General features: G+C 39.3%; 1 protein-coding gene across 7 annotated transcripts in view; it reads right to left on the bottom strand.

Moving 5' to 3' along the window:
• PCDH9 (protocadherin 9) overlaps positions 1–26,934 on the bottom strand; it is a 1,095,802-nt gene that overhangs the window by 600,672 nt on the left and 468,196 nt on the right. For 3 of the 7 annotated variants that reach the window (XM_045287202.1, XM_045287204.1, XM_045287203.1), the window contains one exon: positions 21,823–21,888. The exons of the other annotated variants lie outside the window; for them this stretch is intronic. In XM_045287202.1, coding sequence (XP_045143137.1) covers positions 21,823–21,888 — 66 coding nt within the window. The remainder of the gene's footprint in view (positions 1–21,822; positions 21,889–26,934) is intronic. 7 annotated transcript variants of the gene reach the window in all.

Genomic DNA, 26,934 nt, shown 5'->3' with positions numbered 1-26,934 from the left:
TTGTAAGATAATGAATTTGAATTGCTGTAAACCACTCAATTGGTGGTAATTTTTAAAAGCAGCAATAGACACAGGAAGAAATTACAGATAAAATTTCTGAAAGGCAGGCAAGGTCTGCATCATTTAGGACAGAGGGAGGAGAAGAGAGGCAGAGACTCGGAAGAATCCACTGATTCTCTAAGTGGCCTGCAGTGCTAAATTGGACATGGATATTACTGGTACTCAGGTGGATAAAAGGAGTCAGGGAAGAGTTAGGTTTAAAGGCGAAGGTCATCGCCCTTGCAAATGTCAAGTGGATGAGTGAAGAGAGACATCTGAAACCTGATACATTTGGGTAATGACCATGCATCTTTACAGAAGATGACTAAACCCACAGGAAAAGCATGGCAGCTGTCAGAAAGGAAATCAAGAGTCTATATTTTGTCCATGTTTACTGATTTGTCCAATGCTGTTGTTTTTAGGTATGGTCATGTCATTTCTGACTCCAAGCAACCCTGTCCACAGCAGAAGGAAACACCACCTTGTCCTGGCTCATCCGCACAATCGTGTTCCCGCAACTTGTTGCAGTCACTCTGTCCATCCATATCTATGATGGTCTTCCTCTTGTGAGCTGACCTGCTACTTTACCAAGCACGATGTTCTTTTCCACTTGAACTTGGCTTCCTGGATAACATGTCCAAGTACTTGAGATGGGAAGATGACGCCCTCTTTGATCTCATTTGAGACCATTGACTAGGAATGTAGTCTTGCCCTTAGGCCCAGCGCCCTGAAAAATGGATGACTGCAGATGCATTTAGTACTTTAAACTCTAACATATTGCGATTTGTTGTCCCTTTTGTCCCATTTTTAATTTATTCCAGTTTCCATGATCTTCTGCTTTCTATTGGATTGAGATTTTAGGATGTTTTCTTTTCTTTTCATTATTGGGTTTTGTGGGGGTTTTATATGATTTTCTTTATATGAAATCCAGGATAGGTAAACCATCGAGATGGTAACTACATTCAAAGTTGCTTAGGGTTATGGTAGGGGAGGTTGGATGTAATGAGGATCTAGTAATAATGGGTACAATAATTAAGTAATTTCGTGTGGCAGACATTGCATTCTATGTGAATTACATGAGATTAAAAGTGTTTAAAAATAATCAAGTTCAGTGTCTATAAAGAAGAAGAAGTCTGGCCACAGGAATATTTTCAATGTGAACTCTCCCCACTCTCACTGCTACTAAGTCAACTCCGACTCATTGTGACCCTATCAGAACGGGAAGAATGGAACCTTTGGGTTTCTACTCCTTATGAGAGTAGAAAGCCTTATCTTCCTCCTCGGGAACAGCTGATAGTTTCAAACTGCTGACCTTGTGACTAACAACCTGACATGTAACCCACCCTATCCCCAGAACTTTTAACTGTGAATTAATGGATGAGTAAAACTAAAATATACTCCCCCAAGGGGAATTACTAGGGACAATGGCATTGACAATCCTTGCATTGAAACTCCCAAGGGAAAAGTGGAGGTGCACATCATAAAGGACAAAGGATAGAATGCTTTCCATTAGCATTGCATATGATGAGATGCAGCATTTACTATAAATTACTTCTTATTTAATACTAAATAAAAAAGTAAATCTCATGTCTGGGAGCCACCTATGTCCTGGGATCACGATCCCTCCCTCACATCACTCCCAGCTTCTTGCGATGCATGCTCTACCACTCTTCTGTGGTACTGTGTCAATTTCCTCAAGAACAGAATGGCAAATAACCCACTTAGCATTTAAATTCAAGCCAGGACCGCGCCAACATCTGAGGAAGATACTAACAGGGAAAATATATAGACTTCTAATTTCTTAACATGAAAAATCAATGTCATTTATAGGATTGGTGTGAGGATTTAAAAAAACATAAGTGAAAATGAGTAAATTTGTAGAAGAAGAAGATAGATCAAGGCACAATTTTGAACTTCAAAATTCTGTCAGAAGCCAATTTGATCTAAAGACTCTAAGCATTATATATTCTGCTTATGTAACCATTTCAGAAGGAAAATATAAATACCCTCTACTGAACTTCAACTCTTATTATAAAACATTATTAAATAACTCTTATTAAATAACATTGAACATATTTCTAACAATAGAAGTGAATGTATGTCTAAAATAATCAAAGGAAGGCATACATGTTTTTTATGAATTTGAGTATTTCTCTTACTTGTGTTATTCAGTGGATTTTTCAATATTTGAACATTTATAAACAATATTGCAGGTAATATATCATCTCATAAATGAATTGTTTATTTTTTTAAAAGACTGTCCTATAGAACAAGATAGTATAGGAGATTGGAGTAAAGCTAAAATAATTTAAATACCAACAAATCACTGAATAACACATTTTACTAAGAAAAAGTGATGAAGAATTAAGAGAGTCAGGTTGAAGATATAGTGATAAAAGCAATTTAAAATAATTTTGAAAGAATTATTAAAATTTCAATGTAAGCCACACATTAAGAGACAAAGTAAAAGATAATAAGAGGAGTGGGGAAAATGTTTGTTTATGATCTATCAGTAGAGATAACACTATACCTCCCAAAACACCCTCACTTTGTTGTAAAGTTTGTCATTGCTAAATATTATAAACAACAAAAATTATAAACAGCCCAAATTTTTTTTAATTGAAACTTTTGGCATTGCCAAAAGTACGAAAGTCAGACTTAAAAGACTGCAAAATTCCATTTCCATACTACTATGGAAAAGGAAAAGAACTGGTGACAGAACATAGATAAAAGGTTTTGGGAGCTCTGATTAATGAGGAAATGGACTATCAAGGCACAGGCAGACAACTGGTGGAGACGCTGGCGATGTCCCATCTCATGACTTTGTTGACAGTTACAAGATGGTCAGTGCATTTTGCCTGCAGACTGAGAAGAATAATGTTTCCTGAACGCAAAGTAGACCTCAATTGTCCTGACTTTTAAAAAGAAATGGATCAGGGAAATATATCACTTTTGGAATATTGTAAGTCTTTATTCCATTTTTCTGGGATTCTATAATTTATTTCAAAACCACACAGTTGCAGCCAATTTTTACCTTATCAAATCTATGTTCAGAAACCCAAGGTTTATATTCAGAAATAACTAATTTACATTCAACCCTAAGGCTAAAACATATACAAAATTATATAAAAGGGAAATGGTTCCTACTTTTTATTACCTTTACTTTTGAGTTTGTTGAGAGGAAACCAAAACAAAGCCGCCAAACAAAAATGGCCCAGTCAAGTTATGGATATTCCACAATCATCAATAAAACTGTAACGCAAATGAAGCCAGAAGAAACCCCACAGCTAGAGAGACCAATGTGCAAAATGAATTCTGCCTCTCAGTGACATCAGGCACACATTTAAAAGACAATTTTAAAAATAGCGCAGGACTATAGCTATGAAAGGAAGCAAGCATGCGCGCGATAAAGAGGAGGCTCGCGGCTTTATTGCTGATCCTAGTCTGCCTTGCCTTTTTTTGTAAAAGGCTTGAGTCTTCTAGGACATTGTTTGCATGTCAGGGAAGGGGGATAGTTTGTCCATAACCATCCACACTCCTGCCTTACCTTTTACTTCAAAAAATGAGCGGGGTATGTCAAGTGCATTGTCACAAACAGTCTTCATTTCACAACTCTTACTATTAAAGATATCTCAATTAAAGCTACTATGATGTTTTTGTTCTTTGGTGCCTTCGCGTCCTTGGATGGTGCATGGGGACACTATAGGACAGGACAGAATTGCCCATTGGGGTTTCTTGGCTGTAATCTTTCAAGAAAAAAAACCACCCTGCCTTTCTTCTATGAAGCAGCTGCCTGAGTTGGTTTCAATAGAAAACCATTTGATAAGCAGCCCGGCACCTCACCACACATGCCACCAGAGCTCCTTACAATATGAATTACAGATGAAATATTAAGGCATGCACATTCATAAAAATATACAGTATAGGATGATGCAATTATCTTATATATGCTGATTGTGTTGTTGTTGTTGTTGTTGTTGTTCGGTGCTGTTGAGTTGGTTCCAACCGAGAGTGACCCTCTGTCCAGTAACCAGAGACCAACTGCCCCAGACTGAACCATCCTCACGGTTCGTCCTGTGCTGAGCCCACTACTGCAGCCACTGTGTCCATCCGTCGCTTGGAGGGCCTGCCTCTTTGTCGCCGCCCCTCCACTGCACACGGTCAGCAGTTGGCAACCACAGGCTGCTCCAGGGGCGAAAGACGGGGATTTGTCCTCTTTTCAAGAGTGACCGTCTCAGAACCTCTACCCTGTCCGAGAAGAGCCCTCTGATTGGGTGTGACTCCATGACAGTAAATGTGGAGACTGAGTTTCTCATTGTGGGCATTCATATTTATATTGTGAAAACATCAAAATGTGAAGTAAGGAATCACAAAGATAGGAATTAAGACCCTACACCCAAGGGACAACCTCTCATTGTCACATCGATTCTGACTCCGGAGAAAGCCCCCTGCCAAGTGGGCGCATTTTTATGGAAGCAGGCTGGCCTAGGGGTTTTGCTTTTCCTTTTCTCCTGTGGAATGGCTGGTGGGGTCCATAGCACACGATTTTATTTGGCAGCCATGCGCTTGCCCCCGGAGATACCAGGTTTCCTATCTTATTATTGATGTAAAGATCTCCCGCCCCAATCCCTGTGCAGCGGTCCACTCAGTTTCAGAGGGCTGCCAGGCCCGGGAATGCGCCTGGTGGCGACGGCTTTTTGTCTGTTAAAAAGACACACGTGGGATGCCTCCCAATTGGAATGCACTTGATAGGCAGCAACCAATACCAGCAGCACCACCAACAAATTATGAAATTCAGAAGGTATGTATTGTATACAGTTTAATCTACTGAGGGTGGAGACCTGTATAAACTAACACAGGGTAGCTTAATCAGTTGAGTTTTTACAGTTACATAAGCAACGTTTAAAAAGCTACTCTTGTCTGGCAAGAGAAGACAGAAGGCACTAAAAGTAATTAGTAACTAGACACATAAAGCCACAGCCTTGTTTCCGAGGTTATAAATCATTACGGAGTTGACAGTCTCATATCGAATTGAATAGCTGACCTTGTGGTTAGCAGGCCAACACCTAACCTACACAGACATTAGACCTAAATAATATTTCATTTTTATTCATTTCCAACTATGTCTTTCACTAATCTTGTGCCTGGAACATATGTAACAAAGCAAAAACCTTAGTAGAAAACACATACAACAAAAACAGCTGCAGCCATTGACAGCAAGGCCCCTTAGGGCAAGCCAATGCACACCGACAGGAGTGTTTACCATGTGTGTGACAGACTCTGGGGGAACAGGAGAGAAGAAGAGTTATGGAACCAGGCTCTCTGTGGATGGGTGCATCCCACAATGAAGGTGTTAATGCCTGGGTGATAGGGTCTCTTTCTTCCATAAGGATCTCCGGTGCATCTCAGGGTATGGCGCCTACCAGTACACATCAGATGTGTATTACTATTGTGTTAACCGATAGGCAGCATTTTGCATTCTGTAACTAGACCTTCAACATCTTTTCATTTCAAGCTAAAAGCTGCTTTAAATTGACAGTATAAAGCTGGATTTGGCTTCCGGATGCCCATCTTTCCTAGAAATGCAGCTGCACTAAGCAGGCTGTTCTCCTTGTCGCTTGTATTCTGTGCTGTTACAAGGGAACTCCAAAGTGATAGCAGTCATGACACGTTTATTAATCCTGCTCCACAATGTGTGCTTCTCAACTAGTCTAAGGAAAGACTCATCAAGACAGGAAGATCTGATCCATAACAACTCTGAAATAAACTCTGGACATCACATTGGCATCATATTAAAGCTGAGGACAATTTAACCGTAGAACTTCCTAGTGCCTGATTAACCTCTCTTTAAATTTTATAAGTAGGGTGCTAGCAAACGCACTAAATAAATACTGAGACTCAGAAATTGGCCTGCATATTAAGATAGGTTTAAATTATTTGCTGCCAAGATGAGTCAGTGATTTTTACCTTCAGATTTTGGATGTTTCAGTATCAGTAACCTGGGCCACCATTGTCTGACTACTGTTGGGTCAATTCGGACTGCTGGCAATCTTCTGCTTGCTACTGCTACATGTGGGTTTCAAGGCTGGGCTCCTAAGTCTGCTTTCCCACGCACCTCTCAGTGGTTTGAACTGCTCATTGTGGGGCTTTTAGTCAAACACTTAACTATTTAGTGGGAACATTTAAATATAGATTTTGCCTCAATATAAGACATGACCCTCAGCAACAGAAAGAAGCAAACAAACAAAAACTCAACATTGTTAACAGAATGATTCTCCTTGACGATGATAGAGTATAGTAACAAAAATATTTCAGTGATTTTAAATAAAAAAAGCTCATGACAATAAACACAATTCCTTATATAACATTTATTTTGACATTTAAAATTATGGAAAATACTTAATGTCATCGTCTTGCCACAGAACTGCTCAAATATGTTGAGTTAAGATAAAATCATGGGAGGTTATAACAGTTTTCAGAGTGAAATTATGGCAATGAGTGTTCAACTATTCAGGTCAAATTATACTTCACATGGTATCCTTTGATCCAAAGATATATTTGAACAATGCAAATTACATGAACTTGGAATTTTCCCCCAAGTATCAATTCACCTTTACTAGGAACTGAATAGCAGGCAGTTCCAATTTGTTATTTTCAAAAAGGGCCAGAAATAAGAGTTACTATACAATAAATAAGAGCTCTCACTGGTGCTGGGTTATGTATTTGACTTCTAACCACAAGATTAACTATTCTACCCCACCAGCTGCTCTACAAGAGAAAGATGAGACTTTATTCACCCATGAAGATTTACAACCTCTGAAAGCCACAGAAGAATTTCCACTCTGTTCTATAGAGTCACTATGAGGCACAATCAACTGACTGGCAGGGAGTTTGGTACAATAAATAGAGATTCAAATGCTCTGAAACTCAACCCCTTTATTAAAATTAAAATGGTTCAATCTTGTTATAAGATGGCATAACTTTTACACCTGTGAATAGAAACTCTTCAAAATATTTATGGAAATTGGTATAAAGTCTTACATTTTTGACATTCTTAATTACCCTCACACCTTCCATAACTGTGCCTTTTCCATCTATTTTCTTTTCCACTGCTCTCCAGCTGTGCTCTGGGTTTGCAGCTTCCACACTGCAGCATCTGTGCATTTTGCCCAGCTTCCGTCTAACTGATTCTAACTCAGAATGACCCCATAGACAGAGAAGACCTGCCCTTTGGGTTTCCAAACCTTTAAATCTCAGTATTTTTTTAATATTTATATTTAAAGAGTATAATTACATTGGCAGGCACTTTTATCTTTATAGTCTTTAAATATCTTTGCTCAGGTATATGATGGATACCTAGTTTATAACAGATGAATGCTTAATGGTACATTTTATTTTCCCTTACTGATACCTACATTTTGAGATTAAATTAATATTTTCTTACAGAAATATGGTGACCATTTGGTGAATGGTGCTTTATTGAATAACCTTTTCAAATTCAAGCTACAGAAAGAGAGAAAACTATTTCCATATATTACATTTTAAATATATTCTCTCATGTGTTTTAGGGTGGGACAATAGAAACAGACATGATTAGATAAAGAATTAACTTGATTAATTTCACTTTCTTTGCCATTTGAAGAGTTGACAGTAATATGATAAATGCCTGCGTCTGATGAATCTACCATCCAGATAGCTGTTCCTATGAAAGAAAACGTGTTCTTGTGTAAAATAGAAACAAAACAAAAAAAACCTTTGAAATCCATTACTTTATAGCTGTTGTATGTTTGATAAGTTGTTATACTTGATACACACCTTTTATAAAAATTATACAAGTTTTTCAACTTGCTGTCCTAAAATATCATTTATATCTAATATTCTTTATGAGGCTCCCTAACATTACCGTCGGGTAAGCCTTGGATGGCTAGTAGTAAGGTTGGCAGTTCAAACTCACCAGATGCTCTTTGGGAGAAAAGAGGAGACTACCAGCAACTATTAAAAATGTATAGGCTCAGAACTCCTATATGAAGTTATTGTGTGTGAGAATCACCTGGGTGGCAGTGGGTAATTCTGTTTCTACGGGTTTCTGTGCTTTCAAATCCACACTTATTATTAAAGTGCACCCAACATGACTATGTTGAGATCTCCATATGTTCCAAAGACGTCCAGAAACCTCTCAGCCCACGTGAAGCACAGAAAAGTCATTAGACTGCTTTGCCCATTTAAGTGGCTATTATGCACTAACTGGCTGCCTGTAGGATGTGAAACCAGCAGGACATTGAGGAATCTACAAATTAATCTTTCACTTAGAACATTCTATGGAAAGAAATAAAACGGAATTAATCAAATAGCATAACCTTTCTAGCGAATGCCACTGATATTTAAATACACCTGTAAGTGAAGCTTCTGACTGCTCCGTTTGCCACCTCAGCACAAGGCTAATGAAGTGCAGTGCGCTGTGTGCGTCTCTCCTTAAGCTGGAGTCTGTGCTTCACAGAATGGTCTCTTTTGAGAAACAGGAGCGAGCCTCTTTACAGGGAGGTCAGCAAATACCTGTTTAGTTAGCTGATTTCTAAACTTAAAAAGAGGGACCTAAGTCCCAGGGTGCAGAGCAGCAAGCAGTTCCACGGCTTTGGCAGGTGCAGAATTACCCAGGCCGTCTCTCTGCCTTCAAGCGAAGGCCAAGGGTATGTCCCAAGGGCTGGCTACCAAAGTGTCACAGGCGCTGAAGACAATGCCAGCTAGGCTCCGATCCAGTGGGAAACGGTTTCCTCTGGCAGTCTTTGAAGTTTGTTTTTGTAGGGAATTGCCTCTTGGAGCACATAGAGCTAATTCACGGCCGTTCCCAGAGCTCCGGCACACCCGCCTGAGCTCCCCGCGGACGGACGAGCCTGCCTTGTTGACACCATCGGCTCGGCTCTTGGCAAAGCGCCAGCTGTTTGTGAGGAACCAGTCAGATTAGGTGGAAAGCCTCTAAATCTTCCAAAGTGTCCCCAGTACAGGAACATAAAATCGCGATGGTGCGATGGCAAGACCCCGGGAACGCAACGAAGTCACGCCACTTGTGTTGGGGCTGCCATTGCGATTCAATAACACAGAACTTGCTGGTGGATGCCGCTCTAGAGGGCATGGTGTGAAAGTGATGGACGACCCGCGGTTCTGTTTCCTCCCATTCAATCGGTGTTACACGCTGGGTTTACTTTTCTTTGGGGGGCTGTTATGCTACAGCGCTTGCCCTTTCTAACTACCCAGCCGCCCGAGCAAAAGCTGTTAGAGTAAAATGCCTGTAAATATCTGAAGAATTAAAAATAACTGGTGTGTATATATATATTTAAAAGACATGCATTGCATAATTAAAAGTGGGTTGTGCTTAATTTGACTACCCTTCAGTGTAGTCCAACAGAGTTTTATTAAAGAAGAGTTTCAAGGACAGGAATAAAAACCACAAAACTGTGAATTACACACATTATAAAATACAAAGGAAAAATAACTTAGATATGACCCTTAACATCTAATCTGAAATAAAGGTTGAAAATCAAAAGCAGCATCAATTTGAAATATAAAAGAACCAGCATTTCTTTTTCCAGGTGTGAGGAATACTAAGGTTTGAGGATAAAAGTAATGTTAAGTGAGTCGCAACATCAGAAAAAGAAAATAGCAGCTGTGTACAGAATAGAATGAAATGGAAGTGAGAAAAACATTGGGTCACATGGGGAAACAGAGTTGAAAGGAACTGTGTATTTGTTTGAATTTCATAGAGTCCATAGTCGTGTGTTCAAAATGAAAGACATTTCTCTTACCCCCTTGGTCCCTGGGCCAACTCTGCATTGCTTAGAGAATAAGAGTGAATGGATATCTAATGTGAGATGTTTCCCCAAAAGTCTGGTATACATTTAGGAATCAAAGTTTCAGCAATTGATATAATATGCAAAGTTAAAACTGGCCCTTCTTGCTTTGACACTCCCTTCCATCCTTACACATCTTTTCATGTGATTTTCTTTTAAATGGCATTAGGCAGTATTATCATTGTTTGTGTGGACTGTTCCGCAGGTGCCTGCACCCGTTCTACCACACTTCCTGTGGACCTTCATAATCATTCCATCCTCTCCCTCTGCTAAGTCTTCACTTGAGCCTTTTACTTAAAACACCAAAGCTAATTATATTCTCTGCACATGCTCATCAGCACCTACTGTATCTGGAGCCTGACCCGCAGATAGAGTTATGTATGGGATGCTGGCTGCATGGTCTGGAGTCGGAAACCACCAGCCACTTAGGAGGAGGAAAATGAGGTTTTCTACTCCTGCCACGATTTACAGTCTCAAAAACTCACAGGGGCCAGTTCTACTCTGTCCTACGGGGTCACGATGTGTCAGAATTGACCCAAAGGTAGTGGGTCTTATTGAAGAAGAGGTCACTCCTTTGGGTTCAGGAGTTTCTCTCTCTCTCTCTCTCTCTCTTTCTATCTCTCTCTCTCTCTGACTCCTACTGTCTCTGCCTGCCTGCATGTCACACACACACACACACAGTCTCTACCACTCTTGCTTTATCAGTATCTACACCATTTCCTACAACTCAGCAAATATTGAGTCAATATTTCTAAAGGTTCCCATGAGTGGTTGCCTTGTTTCTGGGTTTCCATTTCTTTTAGTTGTGTGTGGGGTGGTGGGGAGTGGGGGGTAAGGAGGGGGTGGGGTGAGGAGAGGTGTCAAAAAAGCCAGAAAGCAAGGTTCCAAGTGGAATTGCCTGGGCTCAAACCCTTAATTCCCTTGGATTATCAGCACAACCATGGGTAAGTCACCTCTCTGGGCCTCAAGTATTCATCTATAAAATAATTTTTCTCAGGAGAAAAGTATTAATAACTGAAGCATGCCTAACACATGCTTATAAAAGAGTCCAGCACACAATCAGAAGCCAAATCAGCACTAATCATCATCTTTCCTATCACCATCTCCATCAGACGTGTGGAGCCACATTGGAACCCTGTGGAAATGTCCTTGGCATATGTTTATGAATATTATTGGTGGGTCAGGGACTTGGCATCATTATGAATGTTACCTGCCTGAGATAAAATCTTTCATTTAATTTTAAAAAGCATCTGCTGTATGGAAGACTATGCATCACTTAAAACCATGAAGTACCTAAGGAATTTGGGGTAACTGATGGCTTTTTAAAAATTTTCAATAATTGCTTGTTCTAAGTTTGCATATATCACTAGCCCTATTGACCCTTGTAGACCCACCTACTGTCGGGATGAAAACTGAGTTATGGGGTGAGTTCATTTCCAAACCTTCAGCATGACTGGACACCATAGTCTTGGAGTTTCACAAGTCTCTACACTACCAATAAACCTAGTATTTCTTTTTTAACATTTTAAGTGTTGTTCCTCAGATTTCTTCCACTCTGTCCAGAATTCCCATCCCTTTTTAAGATGGATCAACATCCCTTTACATTGCTCTCTCTGTCTGATTCTTCCTCTGATTATAGGATTAGAAAGCCTCATCTTTCTGCCAAGGAGTATCTGGTGGTTTCAAACCCCTGACCTTGAGATAAGAAGTCCGATGGATAACCACTACGCCACCAGACAACCTTTATTTTCATGTATCTACATTAAATTCTGCCTTCCTCTGAAACGTACTAAAATCCTGTGTAAAATATGGCATGTTTCACTTCTTTGTGCGTAAATGACTCTATCTTTCAATAGCAATCTTCCAAACCATCTTTGTGTAGCTGTGAGGTTTGGTAATATTTTCATCAAATAAGCATCAAGAACGTGGAGACAATCCCCAGGCAATAGATACAGTCACAACCCAAGGCTGCCAAATCCACACCCCAGGGAGTGAACACCGAGACTATCGTCTCATTTTAAGCAGAGTGCCAGAAAATGCAGTAGTCATAGAAAGATGGGGCAAATAAAATTGAATTCTAAATTTTCACTTAGCACAAAGGAAACATTGAACATCAAAAATGAAAATTCAAGCATAAAAATTATTAATGAATGCAGCCTATTGCACCAAATTTCTCCGTGTAATGATCATTAGTCTTGCCCCCATATTTCTGGATATAGATTACAGGAATCCCAGAAAGCATAATACAATGGTTAAGTCCTCAGATGCTAACTGAAAAATCAGCAAATTGAACCCACCACCCCACCCCTGGGAGCTTCTGTGAAGTGTTACAACAACGAAACCCTAAGAGACATCTGTACTCTGTCCTACAGGGTCGTTATGGATTAATTTTGACCTGAAGGCAGTGGGTTTGGTTTTGCATAGGCATCTTTCATGCTATAGAAAATATACCTAATCACATATTATTGTCCCCCACCATTCACTCTTCTGAAGTTATTGATAATGGACAACCGTCTACATGGAAAGCCATTTCCATGTTTCCCTTTGTGGGTTTTCTCCAGGTCCACTCCAGTCACCTGGGAAAGGGAAGCTAGAAAAACCGCAGGGTGGTGCCCTTCAGACTTTACAGAAATACTTTTATGTAATTAGCTCCTCAAAACGAGTCTCATTTTCTTTCAACTGCTCGTTGTGGATGCAGATTCATTTGAGGGAAAAAGCAAAATCTGAATTGATCAGAAATAAAATAGTGCATTTTCGCTTGCTTATATACACATTAAGGATAATGTATAATTTACTTAGACTTTCAATAGAGAGGATTTACCCTGATATTAATAGCAAAGTTGGACTTGTTATATTTTACAACCTTTTGTTCTACTTCATGAAAATTGAACCAATATTAAGACAATTTTTCGTGCCAGCATGAAAAATTATAGTAGCTAAGGAAACATGTGAATCTATGTTTTCATTTTAGTATTACAATTGAAATAGGATGCATGAACTATGGCTATATCTCACTATAAACAGAGTTAAATATAAGTGCCATGTTTTGTGTTTTTCAGTTAAAGGGAGAACATGGAGTGCTACTATTATTTAGAACAACTAATTTCTCTGTTCTGCTTATGAAGTGTGATGTACTAATCTCTAGTAAAAGACTTTTATTCCAAAGGGAGAAGGGATCATTTTCAAATGAATTTCACGTATTTGAATAATTCAGAACAAAAAAAGACAGCACATCCATTTTGAACTGGAACAAGGAAACGGAGCTCCTCTGATTGTTACCCAATTTGTGTTTTTATAAACTCCAAAATAAAGTGGCGTTTACATCCTTTTTCTACCTAGTGTCTCTTGTATCAATATTATTTTTTGATTATATTTGATATTGCCATAAAGTCTGTCACAGCACATGGGCATCTTACGTGTAATGGATTCGGAGCTTGCCAGAGTGGCACGCTGCCTTCACAAGCAGTGGTAGTTTTGTGTCCATTGTGGCTATTGCATCAACTCTTCCCACTGCAGGTTTTCTTGTTTATTGTGGGAACTCTACTGACTTCTCTACTGACTTCAGAATTGTAGCCAACAAAAAGCCTGTGCACAAAGACCAGTGGTTTCAAAGGAGTAGGATAAAAAATGGAAGCTACATTAAGAAAAAACTTTAAAAATGATATAACATTAAAAAAAAACCAAAAAATGATATAACATTATTAATTTCCCATGTTTATGCTAGAAATGACCTTTCCCCGCCTCACATTATGAACTATATTTAAACTATTGTGTACCTGGTTAATCTGCAGTGACCTTTCTTTTATTATTTACATCTACCCTGACCTCTTTCTTTCTGGGTTCATGATTTCCTTATTATAAATGTTATTTAACACTGCATCTAGATATATACATGGAATCCCCAAGTTACTATGTCCCCTGGGACTTTACCTTATTTATGAATTAAGTTTGTGTTTGCTGTTTCCTGTTCTCCCCCCAACCCAGTGTTAAATCACTTTAAATACAGTCAAGATCAACATCCCTGGACCATGTACCTTTGTTCTTTCATTCTTATTTCACCGAGTATGTTCCACGTCATGTTAAGAACACTTCCAGATGGTCTTCCTGCTCTGAGAGTCTTCCTAGGCAGGCTGCCATTGTCTTCTTCAATTGTGGTATGTGACCTATTTATTTTGATGGTTTCATGGGTCATCATCTCCTTGCCCCCACTTATCCCTCCTCAAATCCACTGGCTTTAATATTATTAGGAATCGTCTGTGAAAAAATACTACTCTAATACTATCTGTTATTCAAATGTATAATTAGCTGTTCAGGTCTCTGCTGTGACTCAAGACTCGGATTTGAATCACAAATCCCATGATGGGTGCCCTAGAACACCCCCAAGCACGTGCCAATTATTTTTATTTTCCCAACCTGCTCCTCCCATTCTCAAGGAGAGACTGGAGAGCTAATAAAAACTGAAGTGAATATTTGAAATTACATATTTGCTATTTATTGGATTTCCTGAATCATATGATATAAAATCATAACTTCCATATTTTGTGTTCTCTATCAATCTCCACTGAGTATGTGTTTGAAATATCCTGGTCCCATAGATGCTGAAATTGGGCTGCTTATACTTCCCACCAGCTCCCTCCACCTAAGTAAGTTTTTGGTGTTCTATAGTGTGGCCAGTTCCCCTAGTCTCAGACCTGTCAACACAGTCCCACATCATTTCACAGGTTTGGGGACTGCATTCTCAAATGATAGCCTACCAGGAAAATTCTAAAGAACACAGAAACCTTCGTTGAAAATTAAATATACCGCACAATGTACAATGTAAATGACAACAAAAGGCACTCAAAACCCTTTTATATTACAAGGGAAAATGTTGAATGCATTTATTTTAAAAACAAAGACCCTGATTCTTGAGTCCAGATGCAATTACGGTTAGAATTAATTGAACTGGAGAGTCACAGGTACATCCTCAGGTGAGTTTTAAAAATATTTAAGGAATGTAATACCATGCAAATATCTTTCATGGACATTGATATGCCCATGTAAGGTTAATTATGCTACTTAAAACTGGTATTATCTTTGACAAAAAGTGTATAATGTGAATCAATTCATCTAATGCACCCTGTGTATTCCCCATAGGATACTGCAATAAGACTACAGAATCATCATCCCGTGTCAGATGTACAAGAAGACCCTGTATTAACTTGTGCCACGACAGGGCCCTTTGGGGGGGAAGGCGCCATAAAACGTGGAGAGAACCGAATTGGGCTGGAGGAGTGGGTCTGATTTCACTCCACTTGGGCAGTTTTTGCATATGCCACTTGGAGGGTTTCTGTTGTACATCTGTTGCATGACAAACATAAAATGGTTGGGTTCACTATCAATTACAGGCTGGAACAAGTAAGATTTCAATTACAACAGGAGAGAAAAACAGCTGGGAAATCCCCGAAGGGAGGTGCAAGAACCAAGGGGGTGAAGCAGGCATCATAATGGTACATTGCACACTACTAATTAGGGAGAAATGAAGGCAAGTTAAAAGAAAATATACCCCTAGATGCTCCGTTTCATAGAGACCATTTGGGTACAGAAAACAGTGCCTTGGTGGCTTGTCTCTGTCTGAATCCTCATGTAATTGTTGCCTCATGCACAGTTTCTACAAAAAATCCTAGGCTCCAAGTTTGGGCTTTAAAAATAATGTGCCCTTATATTTTCAAAGGGAAAAATAGACATATACACTAAAATTGAATGTAATTAAATCTAGGCAGCTAGATCATTTCCAAATATTCTTAGGAGGCAGAGTATCTCTAAGAGGTAGCACAGTAAAAGGACTATGAAAATCATGATAAAGAATTCTACAATTGCCTACAGCACCTAAAGAAGGGACGCATACATCTCGGCAAAGGAAAAACAGAGTCTTAAGTTTGACAAATATTTTATTCTTAAGGAAAAAAAAACACCCCAAGATCAGGAATCTGTCCTCCCTGTACACTGCCTGGAAATTATGTGCTTTTTCATATGCCTGTTTTTCTTATGTTTAATTAAATGAACTATAAGTAGTGCAAATTAAAACAGGATAAAATGCTATTGGAAATAAACTAAGCATTTTTGTTAAGAATTAGCCACAGGTTGCATAATTTTAGAGCTACTTAAAACAGCATTTTTCCCTGTAATTTCCATTATCAACATGCTTCATAACAATAAAAAGAAGCAATATTAACTATAACTAAAACTGTGCCATGTTTGAAATTCTTAATCTCCACTTCAACCGAGTCATTTTCTTTTGGAATTCAAATAACTGACTTCAAAGAAGCAATAATAACCATAAGAATGATAATTATATTCAGAAATATTAATGGAAACCCTCCCAAGCTCACCCTGCAGCTCCTGTCTACTCGCTATCAAAGTTGTGAAGAGTTTTTCCTAAAGCCCATCTGGAAATAAAGTTCTCGATTGTCTTTTTTCCCTTTATATTTAATCAGGAAAATAACATAAAATTATAGTGCTCATCTTGGTAAAAGTGGGACAAGGGACCAAGTAGGACTGTAGGGAAACAATGACTCTCAAAAGGGAAAATGAGAGAAGATGCAGACAATGGAACATGAGGATGAGGGCGTGTAACAGAAACCAGCTTCCCTTGCTGGGAAACCAGAAGACGAGAGGGAAGCTCAAATCGAAATGCTATTGAGACTGCCTCGAGGTGTACACGGTGGTCACTTCCAACCTAAAACGTGGCTTCATTTAACTTCATAATGTGGAATCTGATGTCAATTGTGTTCAATCTAATGGCAAGGCCTTCCTTACAAAATAATTTACCAATGACCTGGGTCTTTGGTAAATTCTATTCTGAAAAAGGAAAATGTATTTCCCTCATGTACACATCCCCCATGTCCAGACAGAGACTGAAATCTAATGTGATTCGAATCTCATTGCTTTGAAGCCACTTGTATTGAACAGGGAAGAGTAATTTCCTGTTCCTCTCACGCTCTCTACCCCATTTCTTTCAGTAATGAGGCCCTGGGAAAAAAGTTCCAAAAAGAAAAGAATGCGTCTTGATGAGGGAAGCAGAGTTTGAGCATCACTGGATCCCGGGATTGTGTGCATGTATTCTCAAATTACAGAAAACCAGCAACCAGTATTCTTCCTAAGCTGGCCAGGCCATTAAACTGCTTGCCATTTGAACATAAGTAAGGAAAGAGCACAAGGTACGTATGTACTGGTGTCTGGGCCATCAAAAACTCTTTCTTAATCCAAAGGAAGACTTTACTACTCCTTGCTAATGTTTGGGTACAAAGAATGAAAAATTCTAAATGAATTATAAGCATTTAAGATAGGTGGAAAGGTATAAATTTGATGATGGAAAAAAAAAAAAGAGGAGATCTTCTTTTCAGATCTTGGTGATGTGCAATTTCCAATTTCTCCTTCAACTCCACTCAGATGTGTAGTGAGAAATCACCTGCCCGGCCTCCTGAAAACTGTACAAGCAGGACCCTGTGGGACAGGAGGCTCCTGCAGAAGTGCCACTGCGGAGACTGCGAGCCGCCAAGTGCCCCTGCACGCTTGATCTATGTGAAGTTGACCAAAGGGAGAAAATCAATGATGAGCAGCAGTGAACTTCAGACAGACCCAGGTTTGTGATGCCAGCTACATGCAGGTGTGTGCCCTTAACAAAGATCATGCCATGCCTTCGTTAAGGAGAAGCGCTGTAGCCACTGCTGGGCTTTTTCAGTAGCTTCACTTCACATGTAGGCAGAGATAGAGAAACCACGCACCACACACCACCTGACAGCACAACCAGAAGATCTATTGTATCCAACCAAACACCTTTCTAGAAGACCAGCTCTGCTAGTGGAAAGCACACACTACAATTTTCCCTAGTGAAACTGACTAGAGTCTAAAGAAAGGTTTGCTTTATTTTATTTTTTGTTTTCAATGAAAAAACCAGCAAAGAAAACAGGTGCCTCATTACCTACTCACAGAAACCCAGTCTATGCAGAGGAAAAATATGCTCCATGGCATTAAAGCATTTTCAAACTTTTGGAAGCAGATGGGCACCTTCCTCCTCAGATGCTATTGAGAGGCTTCGGGCCTTCAATCTGTAAGTCCATAATTGAGTGTATAGACTGTTTCTCCACCCAGCAGAGTCTAGACTATGACAAGGATCGAACACACACCTAAAAGCAAAGCTGTGGCTCTGGAGTCCATTTCCACTCAAGGCAAGCCCATGGATTGCAGAGTGAACTCCCCCAGTGGAGGCTTTTCCAAATGTATGCACAGTGCCACGCTTCCTTCAGACAGGTCTCTGGGTGGGGGTGCCCATCGCTAACCTTTCCTTTGGTGACCGACCACTTAACTGCTCTTGCCCCCTAACCCCACCAGGAAATCTCATCACCAAAGTCTATACAAATCAAATCTCAGAGGCCAGATGGGTTGGATATTTTCCATTGCTTTCAGCCTAAAAACAAAACAAAACAAAACAAAAAACAGTTCCATTTATGTTGGTAAATATCTCTCAAATTTTATGTGAGGGTGAAGGGGAGGCTGTTTTTCATTCTTAATCCCTGTCTGAGGTTCAGGGTCAAGATTCACCCAAACAAGATCTCTATCCTCCCAAGCCCTGGTACTGATTCAGGAGGCCCAGGTTTGTTTTGCTCTGAGGTAAAATAGAGTGAATGCTGGGTATCGTTTACATTGTCTTGGACAAATCTATGAGCTATGACCCCATGAGCTAGTCTGCCCCTGGCCCCACAAAGCAGACTATCAAACGGAAGGATCTGGAGTAATGATGCTGTGAGATTATTAAGCAAAGGCATAACTGAAAGCCAGGGAATGCCCCTTTGAGGAAATCAATGGTGGAGAATCCATTTCTGGCTTAAATCTCAAATTCCTTCAGCTAGTGCCCAGTGGAGGGAAGAACTCATAGACCTGAGTCTGCTGTACACAGTAGATGGTAAAAAAGGACAAACACTTGGCTTCAAACAAAAAAGGCCCAAGGTTCAAATCCAACCAGATGCTCTCCACGAGAAAGGCCTCGGGGCCTGCTTCCTTAAAGAGTACAACGTAGACAGCCCTGTCACAGGGTCCCCATGGTCTTGGCAGCACCCAACAGCAGTTTCTGAAACACGTTTTTAAGATCATAGATCTGAAAGGCAACCAACCAAAGACATTATTTGCTAAGGAATTAAAAATAAACATAGAACTCTTTGATGGACTCAATCCTTTTATGATCCTTGGAACATTTAGGGAAATGGTGCATTTCCTGTCTCTGGTGTTTACCGGGAAACTCCTATCCCACTTTGAGTGATGCTGCCATCTGGTGGGGGCCTGCAGATCTATGTGTCAGCGCCAAAGACCCCTCAAGTTTGATGTGCCCCTCTAATTGTCTCGAACGCCAAGTAACCTCAAAAACATATTGTCATTTCTTTCGGAACGTCTTCCATTTCTGAAAACACGTGGTGATAACCACAGCAATATTCAGAACTGACAATAAGTTGACCTGGAAAGTTAAAACTAGTTAATTAATGAGGGTCTCTTTGCCATCCAGTGATTCTCTTCAGTCACCTGCGGGGGGGTTCACACTGCTTATCTTCCAGTTAGCACCAGGCTAACACCAAGGTCCTTAAATTTGGAGGGCACAAATGCATTTAAGCACCCAAAGCCAAACTCACATTCATGGGTTCCTTTCTCCCACAGAGCAGAGTACGGGTCTGAACTGGACACCATGCCGCTAACATTTCAACGCCTAGCCAACAGCATTACCAGGCCTGTTCAATTACGGTTTCAAAATTCTTTATATTCAACAGCATACATAAACATGGCCTCTAGTTTGAATCAGGTATTAAGTTTATAAGAAATGAGATAGAAGAAAATCCTCTGAGAACTTTCAATGGAGTGTATATCCCTGAAAGAACACATAACGTTATTAGCCCCAAATGTCCAGTCTGTAGGAATTCTTTGTGCAATGGAGACTACCTAACAGTTTTATTATGTGCCAATACATGTATCTGATATTGGAGAACAGACACTTTCTCATGCTGTACACTCCTATACTTTGGGAAATGAATGTAGTAAAAATAAAATAAAATCCACAAAGCCATGATCATATTGTAATAGTGCCTTTGGAGCATCTTAAAAGTTCTTTATGTGAGGGTAGGTGGCCATCCTTTTATGGACATCCTTTTATGAAATACTTTCCCCCAAAAGGAAAATTTTGAGTTCTCCAACCTAAGGTGTACTTTACATGTACCCTATATAATTTTAGGTTTTATTTATTTATTTTGATCATTTTGTTGGGGGCTCATACAATTCCTATCACAATCCATACATACATCCATTGTGTCAAGCGCATATGTACATTTGTTGCCATCATCATTCTCATAACACTTGCCTTTTATTTTAATAACAATGAACCATCCGGTTTTATCAGTGCATGAAAGATCAAGTTTTGATAGTGTCAGTACACTTTATCATATAAATACACGCTTGGGGACTTTTTGAGACACAGCACAGATTAAGCTGGTAAATGCCTATTCAGACACTTCTCAAAATGGAGATCAGAGCAATGGTCACTGACAATGGCATCATGTACTCAGAGAAGGGACAGCAGGGGTTAGCGATGAGGCGGCCGGAATACGTTCCATGAGGCCATTGCAGTCAGGCCGTGAAGGCACGTACATCTTGCAGGTGGGCCGGGGATGGGGCAAAACGAATCGCTGTATATAAGCAGTCCGTGAAAGCTTCTTGGGATCTAAGTTCAGGAAGCTGGGTCTCTATTTAGAGGGCAATTTATTTTAAAATAAATAAATCACTGGAAGAAAACATCCTCTAACATGTACAAGCTTTACTCCAGGAAGAGAAACCAAAACGTTGTTTTCTTTACATATATCAAGGACCCTCCCATTGGAGTAACTGCAGGTTAACATACTTGGTGGAAAAATTAAGCAGGTTCTAATGTGGTGGATAGGAAATAAGAAAACCCTGCTCACTACTAACGTATGGAATCAAAATATCACCAGTAGAAAATTATATTGTCACCTAAAATAATGTGAGTTTTAGAGAAAGTTTTACTCTTCCTAAAGGTAGGCCTCTGAGAGTTTTTTTTTTTCTTTCTTCTCTCCCTTACTTTTTAAAATCTTTGCTCTCATCCTCTTTATCCACCCCCGCCCCCCCAACACACACACACCAGATCAGATTACTGGCATATGTTTCTCACCTAGATTCCTTCTACATAAGCTGAATTTCTGTTTCTAAAACAAATTTGGGAAAATAACTAGGAATGGGTCAATATTTTGAGGTAATAAAAAATATATGAAAAATGTAAGAGAAGTATACTGGCATATTCTTAATTGTGCCAAAAACTATTGCATTAAGAGAGGCTACAGAAATTAATTTCGCATTTCCCTTGACAAGGTATGAAAGGTGGTTTAGAAACCATATCCACAACATTTATATGAAATAATATATGTAGGTATCACAGAGCAAAGTAAAACATGAAGGCATAAACAGGAAGCAATGGCTAAGAAAATAAAATATACAGTAGTAATTTATTTCAAAATAAATTCCCTTAGAGTTTCAAAGGAGATAACCCATTAGATACACTGACTGGATATATTAAATCTTACCCTTAAACAAATTTTCAATATGTCTTTAGAACAAGGTTTAAACAAATGGCTTTCATTTGCCTGCATATTTATTTAAAGCATTCATATTTTTCTATAATAAAATTGATTTCCTAATTGGATATTTTCACTTTCAACTATGATGATAAATCAATGTTTAAATATTAAATTTATTTAATATTTTCCTTGCCTGAAATTTTTTTATTATGGTAAAATATTTCAATGCATTTAATTTAACAATTATTTTTGGTGTTTGGATATACATGTGTGCTTGTGAGTGTGTTTGTTTTGGGGGTTCGATTGTTACAGCAATTCTGATATCTTACCACCCATGGTTTCTCAGGTACCCAAATCTCCTGTAAGTATTTCGGCATATCTCCAAAATTCAGTGCCTAAAAAAGCAAGTAATATTTTTTTTAAAAAAGATGTATCACTTTCACCCCAAAGCATATTTCCTCTCTTACTTGACTATGGCATGTAGATACCTGAATTACTAAACTTAATAAAATAAACATATAGTTGCAACAATTATCATGCATCATTTTTTATACGTTTGCATAAGTGTGTGGGGTTTTGTTTGGTTTTGTGTTTGTTTTGTTGTTTTGTCTTTGGTTTTATTTATTTATTTTTTCATTCCCAGGCTGAAATAATTATCTCCACTTCTGCCAGAATCCAACAAAAAAATCTAGAAATAGCCAGATTCCTTATTATTTTTAATGTCCAGGTTAAAAATAAAGTGTCAATTAATTTATTTTGCTAAGACATCATTAATCAAGTGCGTACTTTTACATAGCAGTAACAGATCTTGGGAGGTATTTGCTAGTTATTAATAAATTAATAAATGTTTTTGCCCTGTCAGTAACTGCTAACTATAAATAACACTGAATATGGCAAATCTTCTCAGGAGAATAAAGTGTAGGTGCTTCCATGTGTACTTCACTGGCACTATATTTGGAATATATAAGAGAGGATATATTTCCCTTTCATTTGTTTTAAACAGCTAACTTCAAGTTCAGTATGGAATATGCTTGTCCATCGGATCTCCTTTGAGGTTGAAGTTCTAATGCATTTTTGCTACATTATCCATTTGTAGCTACTTTTGTCATTAATTATTCAAGTCACCAAACTTAAAATAATTTATATGACTCATTTACTTCCCTGACAATATCTTGTGTTAAATATTATGATTTGACCCATATCACTACTTCCACAAATAGGAAAGTAATACTAGAGTGACATGCATCTGCTCAGTTCATTGTCGCAGCAGGTTTCCCTCAGTTGACAAGGTGTGGCAGAGATGGTGGTTTAGTTAAAATACAGCTTGCAAGAGAGCCTTCCGGATATTTTGTATGATGTTTAACCTTGGGTTTGGTTCACAAACAAGCCTCTGATTGTGTCAGATGGTCCGTGTGTTCAGCTGCAACCAAAGAGCTGGACAGTCAAGACCACCTAGAGGCACCTCGGAAGAAAAGCTTTACCATCTACTTCTGAAAATCCGGCCACTAAAAACTGCAGAATACAGTACTCTGACACTCATGAGGTCACTGTGAGTTAAAAGTGATCCCACGGTAACTGGTCTGAAATACATAAATATATCATAGATGGCAGATGTTAGATATATAGAAAGATGTTGCAAACCTTATCTAGGAATATATTTTATCTATGAGAGATCAGGAAGCTGGACTACTTTAAGAGACTACATAAAAGAAGAGTGTCAGTAAATCTATAACTGGCTTTATGGAATAGCACATGACTGAAGCCTTCAGAGGAGCCGAAGACACAGGAATCAAAGTGTGTCATTATGACCAGGTATCGCTGCCAGCCAGGAGCGAAGTTGGTAGTAGTCCTTGTACACCAAGCAGCCTCCTGGTGATGTGGTTGTGAGCATCCCCCAAGTTCCTAAGAAGAGTTACCAGAGACAAAGCTTACAGGACCTGCTGAGAACTGCAGGTGAAGTTCTTCGCACCTAAGCTGTGAAGTGATTGTCCAAACATTGAGAGCATCTGGTCTTCTGGGCTGATCACTCCTCTGGGAGGAAAGGGTGTAGACCCAAGGGAACTCCATATCCACAGGGAGAGAAGACCTGGCTGTTTGTTCCATTTAGTCCCCTTGCAAGGCAGGACAAAAGGAGCTCCTCCACTCACTAGGGTGGTAGCCCTGACATCCTGACATCATGAGCAATTGCTCATGAATCAATGACACCATTATAGAAATGTAGGTGGGGGTTTTTTTCTGGGGGTTTTCCCCCCTCTTTTTGCAGATGGGTAAAATGACTTGAAAGTAAATTAAAATCTTAAAAGCTCGATGCAATAACAAAAAGAAATGAGTAAAAGAGAATTACTATCTCTTTAAGATAAAATATATGAATAAATAGGTTTCCTTGACATCTACTGATGTTTAACTTAAAGACCGAGCACATAGAAGGATGCCCTCTTATGTGCGGTGAACCCATCTCTTTGTTAGTTTATAGGTTTTCACTTGCAATAGATTGCACGTTTGATGCAATTGTACCTTGAGCTAAAACATAATAAATGTTAGGTTCAAACGAGGAAGTGAATCTTTACAGGAAATTCTTCTGATTCTAAATGCACCCAGCTGATCCTTCAGCTCTGTTATGGGGCTGTGTGTTCTTCTCAAGTAGCGTCACAGTGCTGAGGGCTTTGAAACAGTGTCTATAGACAGGCCAGTCTTTTCTGAACTGAAATTTCCTTGAAATTGTGTCGCTTTGCATTCGACCAACTTGCATGTTTTCAAAGAACTGTCGCATTAATCCAATAGAAATCTAGTTTAGGTTCTTCTAACATCTTTCGAATATGAGGCAAAGTATCCACTTTCAAAGAACTTAAAAACACAAAGTGTAACAAAGCACAGGAAAGCATTGAGCAACTCTGAAATACATTCCGCCCTTAGACAACTTTCCTTTGAAATCTGCCACAAAAACAGCCGCGTCTAGAAATAGCTCATCCTATTGGGGTGGGGGAAGGCACCTCTATGCTGAATAGAATGCAAAATCCCTGACTGTATCATAAAGATTCAGACCGCCCTTTAAAATGCAGATATGAATATAATGATTGGCGAAGGGTCTATTCAATTGGCAACAGTTTTATACAATAATGTATACACTTTTAAAAAAGTAAATAAATGATTTAAGATAAAAAGTGATCTCAAAAGGAAAGTAAAATATTTCAATGCTGTATTCATAGGAAAAATTGTAAAGTCAGCTTGCCTGCTTCCATAGGAATTCTGGGTCTGTAATTAGACGGACACCGTGGTGACGACATGACAATTGTGAGATGGCGCAGGGCCTGTGATCTCCCTTCAAGTGTGTATGGAGGCACTATAGGTCAGAATGGACTTGATTTCCCCCAAAAAAGGACGTGAGTTCCAGCCAGACACTCCCACATCCACCCTCCATACACACGCTCCTGCCCTGTATTTACTGGGTGGGACCTTGAAAACCCTGCCATCTAGATGTTTTAATTCATACCCACCCTATAGGACAGAGCAGAACTGCCTCTATAGCAGCGGTTCTCAACCTGTGGGTCATGACCCCTTTGGGGGTTGAACGACCCTTCCACAGGGGTCCCCCAAGTCATAACAGTAGCAAAATGACAGTGATGAAGTAGCAAAGAAAATATGTTATGGGTGGGGGGTCACCACAACATGAGGAACTATATTAAAGGGTCACCCCATTAGGAAAGTTGAGAACCACTGCTCTATAGGTTTCTGAGACTTTAAAACTTTGGGGCAATAGACAGTCTCATTTTTCTCCTAAATAGTACCTGGTGGGTTCAAACTAGTAACCAATAATTCATACCTAGCTCACTATACCAGCAGGGTTCCTCACCAGCTACTCTGTATAAGAAAGATGAGGCTGCCTGCAACCATAAAGATTTGCCATCGTGGAAATCCTAAATCCAGTTCTCCCCTGTCCTAGAGGGTAGCCATGAGCCAGAAACAACTCAATGGTAATAGGTTTGGTCAGTAGGAACTTAATTTCCTTCCAAGCACTAAGTCATATGGTTCTAGATTTCATCAGAAACACCTGGGATCTGGAATACAATTGCAGATCCAATTGCAAACCTACCATATTAGACTTTATGGAGAGGAGGACCATGAGTGTTTCTTTAGAATAAGTAAAATGTGGGGGCTGTCTGCTGCTGTGAAGAGGAACAGCCTTGGAAACCCTGTGCCGCCGCTCTGTTGCTTCCTAGGAGCTGTTGTGAGTAAGAATCTACTCAAGGGCTGTGGGCTTGCGGCATTTCATATATAAACACAAATACAGACATATACAGCTCTCTCTTGGAACAAGAGTAAGACCATTTGTTATCGTGGATAAGATCGCTAGAAAAAATCAAAGGCTATAATTTCTACAAGCTACAAATAAAGAGCGAATACTGTAGATTTATAAAGAGTGATGACAATGGCTACAAGTTTCTGTCTATACATGAGGTGGAAAGGTGAATCGTGTGATTATATGCTAACTATAAGGTTTTATCTGAATCAACCTTTGTAATTTCAAGAATGAGGAGCTCATCATTTCAGTCCTCTCACCTGACATCTTAATAAATAACTAATCTAATCACTTCAAAAACATGCAGAAATAAAGACATTAAAAAGTGATGCTACTTTGATAACTTCTATCACCCTAAAGTATGTTTTATGGATTTTAGAAAAGTTTAAAGAAAAGGTCTTATCACCATGTAAGAGAATAAAAGAAGAAGAAAGTGCAGTACACATCAGAAAATAAAATGTGAGAAAGCTGACGATACCATCCTCTTCACTTCTGAAAGTAATTTGAACTCCAGCACATTTTAAACATCTAGATTCTGAGAAAAGCTGAGACAGAATAGTAATTAATGCCTCTGATCACCTGAAACATAGGTTATCAACCATGATACATTGTTTTCTGGAAAATAATAGTCTGTGCGTGGAAAAACTAGTTTCTGAAAGCCGGTCGGAACAATTATATAAACATGTCCCCTTCTCTGCTACTTTAGAGACAGGACCTGCGTGCTCGCATTCCTCTTTCTGAGCACACTGCGAGTCCGACTCAGGATTCCCTACGAGGTCTTTCCCTTCTTCTGTCTCTGCACAGCTGTAAGGGGCACACACATTTGTAGGTGCTATCAACCTGGAAGTTGGGTGCTGGTGGTGGACGGGAATGGAATTTCCACTGAAATATGAATATTCAGTAAGTATCTAAGTATAGATATCAGTAGATACACCAGATGTATGATACTCATCATCTGCTTTCTTCTATACTCTTGGGTCCCTGCCAAAAAGGTATGTCTTCGTTCACACGAGCTCCATATCAGGTGAATTCCTGTTTCCTATGTGGCTGGAGAACCCTGGTGACATCATGGCGATAGTTTGGGCTGCTAACCACCAGGTGGGCACTCTGAAACCACTGACTGCTCAGGACAAAGACGGGATGC

This window comes from Echinops telfairi, unplaced genomic scaffold (genome assembly GCF_000313985.2).
Source record: "Echinops telfairi isolate 266 unplaced genomic scaffold, ASM31398v2 ScPeMD7_11;HRSCAF=52, whole genome shotgun sequence".
NCBI classification, from domain to species: domain Eukaryota; kingdom Metazoa; phylum Chordata; class Mammalia; order Afrosoricida; family Tenrecidae; genus Echinops; species Echinops telfairi.
Note: the sequence above shows the minus strand (reverse complement) of the source record. Positions and strands in the feature narration are given on the sequence as shown.